Source organism: Rutidosis leptorrhynchoides, chromosome 6 (assembly GCF_046630445.1).
Source record: "Rutidosis leptorrhynchoides isolate AG116_Rl617_1_P2 chromosome 6, CSIRO_AGI_Rlap_v1, whole genome shotgun sequence".
Lineage (NCBI taxonomy): Eukaryota > Viridiplantae > Streptophyta > Magnoliopsida > Asterales > Asteraceae > Rutidosis > Rutidosis leptorrhynchoides.
Window position 1 is genome coordinate 134,367,080 of NC_092338.1, and position 12,635 is coordinate 134,379,714.

Genomic DNA, 12,635 nt, shown 5'->3' on the forward strand with positions numbered 1-12,635 from the left:
TAAAGCTATGGAGGTTATGGGTATGGTTCGGGAGTATTGCTCGTGAGTCAAACTAGTGTTTATCATCTCCGTTGCGTCTACGTACTTTTCCTGCAATATTGAATCTCAATATTGATACGTACGTGAATCCAAGGCCAACATTGCACTTGTTCAATGACGTCATATGTATTTTTACTACAAAATACAATATTGTGAGTTTCATTTGCTCCCTTTTATATATATTTTTGGGACTGAGAATACATGCGCTGTTTTTATAAATGTTTTACGAAATAGGCACAAGTACTAAAACTAATTCTACGAGGGTTTAAACCAGAAATATACCCTTAGCTTGGTAACATTAAACTACTTGTCTATGTACGGTAGGTGCGAATCCTAAAGATAGATCTATTGGGCCTGACAAACCCCATCCTGACTATGGGATGCTTTAGTACTTCGAGGTTATTTTAAACACACCTGATCTGGTGTACTTCAGAGGGTAAAACATGAATGTTAAGGCTTGTTACCGGGTGCCTACAACTTATAGAATACTTTTATACACTTGCGAGTGTACATATATTTATAAACGGAAATCTTGTGGTCTATTAATATATTGAAATGATTGTTATGATAAACCTATGAACTCACCAACCTTTTAGTTAAACGGGTCCTTTCAGTATTTGACCTCTATATGATACATTTTACAAATATTGCATTCGTTTTTAAAAGACAAACTTTCATTACATCGAAAGTTGACGGCATGCATACCATTTCATAACATATCCAACTATAATTGACTTAATAATAATCTTGATGAACTCAACGACTCGAATGCAACGTCTTTTGAAATATGTCATGAATGACTCCAAGTAATATCTCTAAAATGAGCAAATGTATAGCGGAAGATTCCTTTCATACCTGAGAATAAACATGCTTTAAAGTGTCAACCAAAAAGTTGGTGAGTTCATAGGTTTATCTTAATCAATCATTTCCATAATTTTAATAGACCACAAGATTTTCTTTATCCAATAATCATACACTCGCAAGTGTTTAAAAATCATTCATATGGATTGAACACCTGGTAACCGACATTAACATAATGCATACAGAATATCCCCAAAACAGAAATCCATCTGTATTAATAACTCGAAGTACTAAAGCATACCATTTTCCAGTATGGGGGGAGTTAGTGCCCGTAGATCTACCTTTAGAATTCGCGTCAATTAGGGTGTCTGTTCCCTAATTCTTAGGCTACCAAGCTAAAAAGGTGATATTCGATTTCGATAATCCAACCATAGAATGTAGTTTTGAGTACTTATGTCTATTTCGTCAAACATTTATAAAAACAGCGCATGTATTCTTAGTCCCAAAATTATATATTGCAAAAGCATTTAAAAAGGGAGCAAATGAAACTCACTATACTGTATTTTGTAGTAAAAATACATATGACGACATTGAACAACTGAACAAAGCAGGGTTGGCCTCGGATTCACGAACCTATATCATTTGTATATATACTAAAACATATACTTGTAATCGGACAAATATATATACATTATTATTAGTGATATCATTTTTATATTAATAAACTAAATATCTTATTAAGTATATTTATTTTATATATTTTAATAAATAAGATATTAATATAATTTTATGATGTGTACTAAGTATATTGTTATCTGGATATCATTTGTTAATTAACTCTATGAAAATATTAAAATAAGGGTAATAATACTATTAGATTTGATAATAATAATAATTATGAAAACTTTATATATATTGATAATTTTAATGATGCTTATAATGTTAATAATAATGATACTTCTAGTATTAACAATAACGGTAATAATACTGATATTAATAATAACTACAAAAAAATTAAATAATAACCATTTTAATTACTAAAGATAATAATTTTTGTAGTAGTTCATTAATGATACTTATGTTATTAATAATAGTAGTAATAGTAGTAGTAGTAATAATAATAATAATAATAATAATAATAATAATAATAATAATAATAATAATAATAATAATAATAATAATAATAATAATAATAATAATAATAATAATAATAATAATAATAACTATAATAATATTAATAACTTATAATAATAATAATAGAGATCTTATTGAAAATGATATTATTAATAATTATACTACTTAATATTATTACTTATAATGATATTAATATTAGTAATAACAATAATCATAATAATAATCTTAATTGTAACTAGAGTTATGATAATAATAATTATAATAAAGGGTAATTAATACTTTGTATTAGTAACCATAATAATAATAACTAATATTCGTAATATTTAATAATAATAATACTAATAACGATTATAATTCTAATACTTAATGGTAATAATAATAATAATAATCATTATCATAATATTCATAACAACTAATAATAATCATAATAACAATAATAATAATATTAGTAATAATTTGATATGGAAAACTACCTTTAGAAAGCCCTTTAAAAAAAAGTCGGAAGCAGGGCTCGAACACGAGACCTCTCGCTTCCCCGACACTCTCCTAAACCATTCTGCTATGCTTGCTTTTCTGTTTTATAACGCTAACCGTATATATATATATATATATATATATATATATATATATATATATATATATATATATATATATATATATATATATATATATATATATATATATATATATATATATATATATCCCTCTTCTTCATCTTTGTAAAATCAGAACGACCAGAATCCAAATACTAATTTAGAGTTGTATTTAACTTGAAGCTTAAATATAAAAGTCTTACAATGAATTCCTTTTGATATAAAAAAAAACTACTGTATTCAACGACTGCACACAAAAACTATAAATAAAATTTTGATTTTGATTTCGGGACTGTTTTAGACAAAAGTTATAAAACAAATTATGTTAAAAATAACTTTTAGAAACATTAGGAATTATCAATTCAACCGGAAACAAAACCTATGACCTTAATTTGATCCTTGAACGTTCATTTGACTTTTTCCCATTAAACTTTGACCTCCAAATTAAACCTCAATTTAAAGAATTGAAGATTCACATTTTACAGAAAGATTGTTTATACGATTACTAACACAACTATATTTACACATTTTTGAAATTCATTTGAATTAGAACTATTGATCATCACAGTCAATGACACTATGAACACCAAATCAAAACTAAAAGTTTTGATAGTTTTAGATCACAATTACTATATGAAATAAGTTTTAAACAATTACTAGAAACTATTTGAACCATCAATTAAACTTAAAACATCAAAACAAATTCGAATTTTACCATGAACGATTCGGTTGACTTTTTTGAAAATCATCTTTGACTTCGAGATTTGGATTCGATATAGCAAATTGAGACCTGAGCTTTTGCAGAAAGATTTAGAAAGAGATTCCTAATAGTTCTGCATTGATAGTTTTTGAAAAACGATTCAAAATCAGGCTTTTGATGTTCGTGGTCAATATCAGAGGAACGGTTTAAATTGTTCATGGGTTCTGTTTTAATTCATTTTGAAATATAGTAATGGATATCATCACAGATAAATAATACTCGACTGATTGCAGATAATAAAGGTGATTTGATCGATTTTTGGTTTGTAAAAAGAATTGATATCGATGGATAACAAGAGTCGACAGGTACAAAAACTATATGAATAAATAAATAAGTACGCTTGTGATTTTTTAACAGAGTTGAATCCAGTATCTGCTGTTTTACATTTAACATTAATACTAAATAAATATAAAAACATTATTAATAATAATACAGTTATTAATTTTATAGAATTTATAAAATACTAATAATGATAATAATAGATATAATAATAATAATATTAATAAATGAAATAATACAAATAATAAGAATGATATCAATATTTATGACGTTTAATAATAATAATAAATTGAAAATTTTGAAATCCATAATAATAACCATTAGTTTAGTTAAATCATCACTTTAGTAAAGTTATTTAAAATTTTAATTTTTATAATATTAATAATAATGGTAATATTTAATACATTAATATAACAAATTAATATTAACATATTGATATTTACATATGCAAAAATATTCTAATTTCTTCTTATAATATTTATAAATTATGTATATATACATATATATCTATAATATACCTATAATAACTATGTATATTAAATAACTTATAAGTATATAGTGTATAAGTATTCATTTTTAACTTCGCTTAATATCAATTAACTTACAAGTGAGTGTTACTTTCGTTTAATAACTAACTTTGGAGCCACATATGTATATTAACATATATTGATTATTTAATTAACTTAATTTTTTTTATATAATTACTTTCATTTAATAACTAACTTTGGAGCCACATATGTATATTAACATATATTGATTATTTAATTAATTTAATTTTTTTATATATAATATATATTACAATTTATGTATATATATATATATATATAAATATGATATGTATATATAGATGATTTCTATGATATGTCAAAATATTATATACGTGTCTATGGTCTATCAAGGTATATATATATATAAATATATATATATATATATATATATATATATATATATATATATATATATATATATATATATATATATATATATATATATATATATATATAGAGAGAGAGAGAGAATATAGTATAAGTTAGTTAGGATATGGTTAGTATAGATTTGTTATAAAAATTTTCATAGCTAAAACTAGTAATTTTTCCCAATTTTGTTTTACCCACCATTTCTTCGTTACAAATCCGTTCTAAGTGAAACAAATTGCTATGGTTTCGTATCGAACCGAACATTAATAATCTAAAAATAAAAAGTATAGGTTTATAGTTAGAAATATAGGTTACAAGTCATTTTTGAAAGAGGTAGTCATTTCCGTCGAAAGAACGACATCTTGATGGCCATTTTTAAAAACATATTTCCACTTTGAGTTTAACCATGATTTTTGGATATAGTTTTATGTTCATAAGAAATATAATTTTCCCATAAGAACAACTTTTAAATCAAATATTATCATAGTTTTTAATTATCCAACCCAAAACAGCCCCCGGTTTAACTACGACGGCGTATGTCCGGTTTTACGGTGATCTTTGCGGTTCCAAGTTTTAAATCATTATATTAGCATATCATATAGATATAAAACATGTGTTTAGTTGATTTTAAAAGTTAAGTTAGAAGGATTAACTTTGTTTGCGAACAAGTTTAGAATCAACTAAACTATGTTCTAGTGATTACAAGTTTAAATCTTCGAATAAGATAATTATATATATATATATATATATATATATATATATATATATATATATATATATATATATATATATATATATATATATATATATATATATATATATATATATATATATATGAATCGAATGTTGTTATGAACATCATTACTACCTCAATTATAGTAGGTAAACCTAATAGAAATGATGAGAAAATAACTTGAGCTTCAAAGGATCTTTGATGGCTTGGAAGTTCTTGAAGTAGAATCATGACACGAAAACAAGTTCAAGTAAGATTACTACTTGAATTAAGATAGTTATGTTTATAGAAATTGAATCAAAGCTTGAATATGATTCTTACCTTTGATTTAGAATGAAAACCTACTGAGATTAACAAAAGTTTCTTAATCTTGGATGATTACTTGGAATGGATTTGAAAGCTTGGAAGTAATCTAGCAAGTTTGAAAGATTTCTTGAAGTGTTCTTGAATGGTTGTTTTTATGATGATTAAAGCTTGTAATTGAAGCTAAAAGATGGTGAAAATGCTTGGAGATGATCAAGTATGATGTTAGGAGTATTTTGAGAGAGAATTTGGAGTGTAAGTATGAGAAAATGGAATGAAAAATAAGGTGAAATCATAAAAACGAGATTACTTGTTATAAGAAAAAAAAAGATCCTTAAGTTTGTTTCTAGCTCATTAGTCATACTAGATGTTAAATGGTTAGTTCCCACATGTTTCTTAATCATTTAAGGCTGCTAAGGAGCAGATTTTTATGTGTATATACCAATAGTATATACATCTAGAAGCTGGGTATAATACGAGTACAATACTTGAATGAATACGAGTAGAATTGTTGATGAAAACGAATGGGAATGTAAGTGTAAGCATTTTTGTTAAATAGAAGTGCTTTGATATGTGTCTTGAAGTCTTTCAAAATTGTATTGATATACCTTAATACACTACATGTATATACATTTTAACTGAGTCGTTAAGTCATCGTTAGTCGTTACATGTACGTGTTGTTTCGGAACCTTTAAGTTAACAATTTCGTTAAATGTAATTAATCTCATTGTTATTATATCTAATGAGATGTTAAATTGTTACATTATCATGATAACATGATGTATTAATATATATTAATATGATATATAAATATTAAGACGTTATTACAACGATAATCGTTACGTATAGATATCGTTTTGAATTTCTTAAGTTAGTAGTCTTGTTTAATGTATAAAGTTCATTGTTAATATACATAATGAGATACTTAATTATAATTTCATCATGTTAAACATATATATATATATATATATATATATATATATATATATATATATATATATATATATATATATATATATATATATATATATATATATATGTTCATATATATAATATCATGTCATATACAAGTTATGACATTCGTGAATCATCGGACAAACTGGGTGGTCAAACGTTAACACAAAATCCGTTTCAATTAATCAAGTCTTAACAAGTTTGATTGCTTAACATGTTGGAAACATTTAATCATGTAAATATAGATATCATATAATATATAATCATGGAAAAGTTCGGGTCACTACACTCGCAGTCAGTGTTGTAAAAGTCGGCCGACTTGACCGACGCGTTAGTCGACGCGTCGTTTTTTGAGCATGACCGATGCGTCGTTGCTAAAAAGTCGGTCAAAGGTAAAAAGTCAGAAAAAGTCGGTTAAATTCGGAAAAAGTCGGTTAAAGTCGGTCAAAGTCGGTAAAGTCGGTCAAAGTCGGTCAAAGTCGGTCAGAATCGGTCAAAGTCGGTCAACTTTTTTTTCTTTTTTTTTGTAATATTGTTAGTAATTGTTAATTGTTCATGTTTATTGTAAATATAGTTTATATTTTAAGATTCGATCAATATAATATTATATATAAATATATATTTAATATAACTATTTTAAAAAGTCAACGTTAGTCGACGCCCGTTGCGTCACCGTTGCGTCCGACGCGTCGTTTTTTAAGCATGGTCGATGCGTCTCCGACTCGCGTCTTTTACAACTTTGCTCGCAGTTCTTACTTTTTTTTTTGTTCTCATTTAAACTTTTTGACTATATATATATATATATATATATATATATATATATATATATATATATATATATATATATATATATATATACATACATACATATATAGTGGTAGGATCAAGAGGGAAGTAACCAATCGGGGGGAAGCGGGGGGAAGCAAATTTATTTTTCCCGTTTTTTGAAAAAACTTTGTTCACGAACATTATAGATTGGATGAAAATAAGAACATTTAGAAAAGACACTTCGTGATGAATGTTATTATTTTGGAGGAAAAACGCTCGAAGAAGTAATATATAACAATTATCGTGTTTTTCGAGCGTATGTTGAGGTTTTAGACATTAGGGTTTAGATATTAGGGTTTATAGGGTTTAGATATTAGGGTTTAGAAATTTAGGGTTTAGGGTTTTGATTTAGGATTTAGATTGAGTTTTTAACACGAACGGTTTAGAGTTTAGGGTTTTGGGTTTAGGGTTTTGGGTTTATGAAATAAACCCAAAACACCAAACCCTAAACCCTAAACTCAAAATCGGGCTAAATTTTACTTCACAAAACATGAAGAAAAAAAACGTTAACATTCTTCACGAACAATATTATCTTGAATGTTATTTTTGTCGATCGTTTTCCCGCCAAAATAATAACATTCATCACGAAGTGTCTTTTCTAAATGTTCTTATTTTCATCCAATCTATAATGTTCGTGAACAAAGTATTTTCAAAAAAACGAAAAAAAAAAAAAAATTTGCTTCCCCCCGCTACCCCCGATTGGTTACTTTCTCATTGATCCTGCCCCTATATATATATATATATATATATATATATATATATATATATATATATATATATATATATATATATATATAGGGGCAGGATCAATGGGGAAGTAACCAATCGGGGGTAGCGGGGGGAAGCAAAAAAAATTTCGTTTTTTTTTTTAAAATTTTTTTTCAGGCATTAAGATCACACGAAAATTTGAACATTTAAAAAAGACACTTCGTGATGAATGTTATTATTTAGTCGGGAAAACGATCGACAAACATAACATTCAAGATAATATTAATCGTGAAGAATGTTAACGATTTTTTTTCTTCATGTTTTGTGAAGTAAAATTTAACCCGATTTAGAGTTTAGGGTTCAGGGTGTAGGGTTTAGGGTTTGGTGTTTTGGCTTTAGTCCGTAAACCCAATACCCCAAACCCTAAACCCTAAACCTTTCGTGTTAAAAACTCAATCTAAATTCTAAATCTAAACCCTAAATCTAAACGCTAAACCCTAAATTTCTAAACCCTATAAACCCTAATATCTAACCTCTATAAACCCTAATATCTAAAACCTCAACATACGCTCGAAAAGCACGATAATGGTTATATATTACTTCTTCGAGCGTTTTCCAGCCAAAATAAAATCATTTATCACAAAGTGTCTTTATTAAATGTTCATACTTTCATTCAATCTATAATGTTCGTGAACAAAGTTTTTTAAAAAAAAAAACGAAAAAAAAAATTTGCTTCCCCCGCTTCCCTCCGATTGGTTACTTCCCCCTTGATCCTACTCCTACCTATATATATATATATATATATATATATATATATATATATATATATATATATATATATATATATATATATATATATATATATATATATATATATATATATATGGTGAGGATCCAAAGAGAACCAGAGGTGGTAGAGAACCGAGAGAACCAACAACTCGACCTTCAATCTGCGTGCAGATCGAGTCAATCTGGGCACACTCTGTTCTTCTTAAGAAATTGAATCTCTCAAAATCAAACCTATAGCAAAAATTAAAAACGCAGATTTCATCTCGTGAATCTATGTGCAAAGTATCAGATTCTAACACCTAGATTTGAGCTCGAATTCGTGAGTTCATCTACAAAATTCACCTAGTCAATCGAATGTGCAGATTCTTAAATCAATCGAATTAATGTTTGAAATTGATGTTACCTTGTTCCAATAGCAGCGACTAGAAGATTTTGTGAAGGATTCAAGGTCGGAAAACAACTGAATCATAAAAATCAAAGTTACAGTTCATCTTCATCCATTCGTTCACTGTTCATCATGAAATTGAGGAATTCGATGATGATTTGGAGTATAATCCTTCAAGGAAGTTGATAATCGCAGCCTTAGGATCTTGTTTCATCGATTTTAACTTTCAATTTTGTTGATTTTGATGTCTGATAAAATTGGTAAAATCGGCAGGTGAGGGTTCGCTGGGTTCTCTGCTATGCAGAGTTCTTCCAGGATCCTTTCAATATATATATATATATATATATATATATATATATATATATATATATATATATATATATATATATATATATATATATATATATCCTACACTACAAGATTGTGTCACGGTCAAGATCGGAATCTAAGATCTTTGAATATTACTGTAATTGATATGAATTTAATAACGTAATCCAAACTAATTCCTATATATTCTATGTTCTATATATATTAACAGGTATCGTCTCCTTTAACACTTCAATATACAACACTTTAAATGCTAAAACTACTCGTTATCATTCTAGCCTTCATCTCACATGAACATGAAGCTATAGCTGAATATGTTCCACCATACTCTTCCGTAGTTATTCCAGTAACCAAACATACCGATGTTGCTAAACCCCTTTACAGTGTCGAGATTATGACATCCTTTGTGAACAAGCAATTCAGAACGGAAAACTCCCTTATAGACATCGACGCTCCCTTTATATGGCACAACTGCATTGTCTACTGGCACATGTATCCAGGCAAGTGCCCTAACAACAGACTTTGCCACTATCCGGTTTCATGTGAAGACCAAACATGTACTTGGGTCCGAACCAATTACTCGTATAAGAATCCTTTGTGTTCACCAGAAACCAACTGGTCTGGCTTACCTAGTTACGCTGTAGATTGTACGTGTCCGCTTAATGTGGTTAATCCGGTTACCGGTACATGCGGTGGGCCAGCCCTACTAAATGAGGACACTTTCACAGTGAATACAAGTAACGGTCGAAATGTTTTCGATTGGACTTATAACGCTTATCCTAACGCTGCGTGTGCTCCTTCTTCGTCTTATGCATCGTTTCCTGCTAATGTTACCGGTATCATGGCGTTTTCTACCTCATTGTACGCGTTACCAGAACACTTATATAAACCGCTTAAAAAATCATTATCTTTATGTTTGCCTAGCACATCGTTTGCGCGTGGGGTTATGTTCTTTGGAACGGGACCTTATTATCTTCTTCCTCATTCAAATGTTGACCTAACAAGTTATCTTTCTTATACTCCTTTACTAAAGCATCCCGACTCGTTTGGGTACTTTATCGACGTAAAGTCCATTGTGATTAAAAGCAGGTTTGTCGAAATTCCACCAAATACTACTACGAAGCTCAGTACAATTGACGCTTACACCACTCGTAGAACTGACATTTATAATAGCGTGGTTCGGAGATTTTCAAAGGTTACAAGACGATTACAACCAGCCGAACCAGTGGCGCCATTTGGTTATTGTTTTAGTACCTCCAACAATAATAATATGCGCAACACTGGTTTGAAAGTTCCGTATATTGATTTCGTCCTCCAAGGTGAGAAGAAGTGGACTATATCGACATCCAACTCGATTAAGCAAGTGACAAAAGACGTGGCATGTCTAGCATTTGTTGATGGTGGTGCAACGAGTGAACCTGCAATTGTGATTGGGACATTCATGTTCGAGGACAACTTTGTGGTGTTTGATTTAGAGAATTCGACTTTTGGGTTTAGTTCTTCGTTGTTACATAAGAACACGTCTTGTTCAAACTTCAACTTCACGCTTACCCATTTGCCCTGAAGCTATTATCAAAAGGCATATTCAACTTGTTGGAATCCTAGTATCCTAGTATAAAGATAAATGTTATGTGTTAATGTTAATGTCAATGTTTTAAAATAAAGAATGATACTTATCATTAACATTGACAAAATCATCACAATTGTGCATTAGTTATTTAGTTATTTATATTGTACAAGTATTTGATGCTCAATTGTGGTGAATATATGGAACCATAAGGTGGGGACTTCAACCACGCTTTAGCTTCCCCAGTCAAAGAAAACGAAAAAGTTCTAAATTTGAACGCCTCCACACTAACTCCGTTATGCTTCTACAAGTCACACAACTCGTCAATTGTCTCAAAGTGTTCGATAGGGTTGCCGCGACTCTTTTCCTCAAACAGATTATCTCGAACAATTTGCATAATCTTCCCCCTAATCTTCTAGATATCTGCAATGATCGCAGATCTCGTAGTGGTCGCTGGCAGAGCTGGAGGTGTTGCTCGCCTTGCATTCCACATCAGCTCATTATCCGAATCGGCCATCTTCTCGTCTTCGTAAACTGACTCGGGATCCGTCTTAGAAATATAGAATAGTAATGCTTGGGAATCCCCGAACGGTATTTGTTCGTCCTTGGGTTTGTAGCATCCGTGATAGGTTTTCTCAGGGTTAGAAAATGGATTTACTAGTTTTGCGTCGTCAGAACGTAATTTCATACACTTTCACCAAATTTGCAACCACACCACAACCAATAAACGCAAAGTAAAACACAAAAATAAAAAATAAAATCAAGTAACTTTTGTAGGAGCACAAAATGATCAAATAACTTGACGTAAAATAAAATTTTAAACAAAACACCGCTCCTCGGCAATGATCTTTTGATATTTTACACTCATTTTAGTGGTTATGTGTTAAAGATTGTTCAAGCTTTAAAGTTATGCTACGGAAGATTTTATAAAGCTTTAGCGAAATATGAATTTTGAAGATAAATGCAAGAAAACGAGTTAAAATGAAGCAAAAAGGCAAAAAAAATTAGCAAAGGCCGTAAATTACTGCAATTTAGCCCTAATTTACCACCAAGCAAAAGAAAGTGAAGACAGAACAGTTCTGGCCATAATATTACGGCCTTGCTTTACGATGGGCCGTAATTTGCTGTCTAAGGCCGGCAGTTAGAAATAAGGAAGGTCCAAATTTGAGGGTTTTGACTTAGGGAACAAGTTTAGGTACATCTATAAATACTATACCCTAGGGCTACGATTTTATCACCCTTATATTCAGTTTTTGAGTATCAAACATCAACCCTAACATCAAAATCATCATTGTTTCAAGGATTAAGGCTAGTTCTTCATGCATCATCATCAAGTCAACATGTTTATTATCACCAAAATGTGTGGCTAGTTTCTTTAACTTTATTCCTTCCATGGACAATTAGTGCATGTTTTATTCGTTTAAGTTAATGTGGTTTTCAAGATTTTAATGCTTATGTCTTTTGAATTATAAATTTTGTAAACTGATAAAATAACTGTTAATGCAAGCTTGTTGACTA

General features: G+C 29.1%; 1 protein-coding gene across 1 annotated transcript; it reads left to right on the plus strand.

Annotated features, from left to right (window-relative positions):
- The first annotated feature begins 9,800 nt into the window (after positions 1-9,800).
- Positions 9,801-11,114, plus strand: LOC139854091 (chitinase CLP-like). The gene has a single exon (XM_071843415.1). The coding sequence runs from the start codon at positions 9,801-9,803 to the stop codon at positions 11,112-11,114; it is 1,314 nt and encodes a 437-aa protein (XP_071699516.1).
- The last annotated feature ends 1,521 nt before the right edge of the window (positions 11,115-12,635 follow it).

Coding starts and splice junctions, on each gene's coding strand:
- LOC139854091 (XM_071843415.1), top strand. CDS start 9,801: ATGCTAAAACTACTCGTTATCATTCTAGCCTTCATCTCACATGAACAT.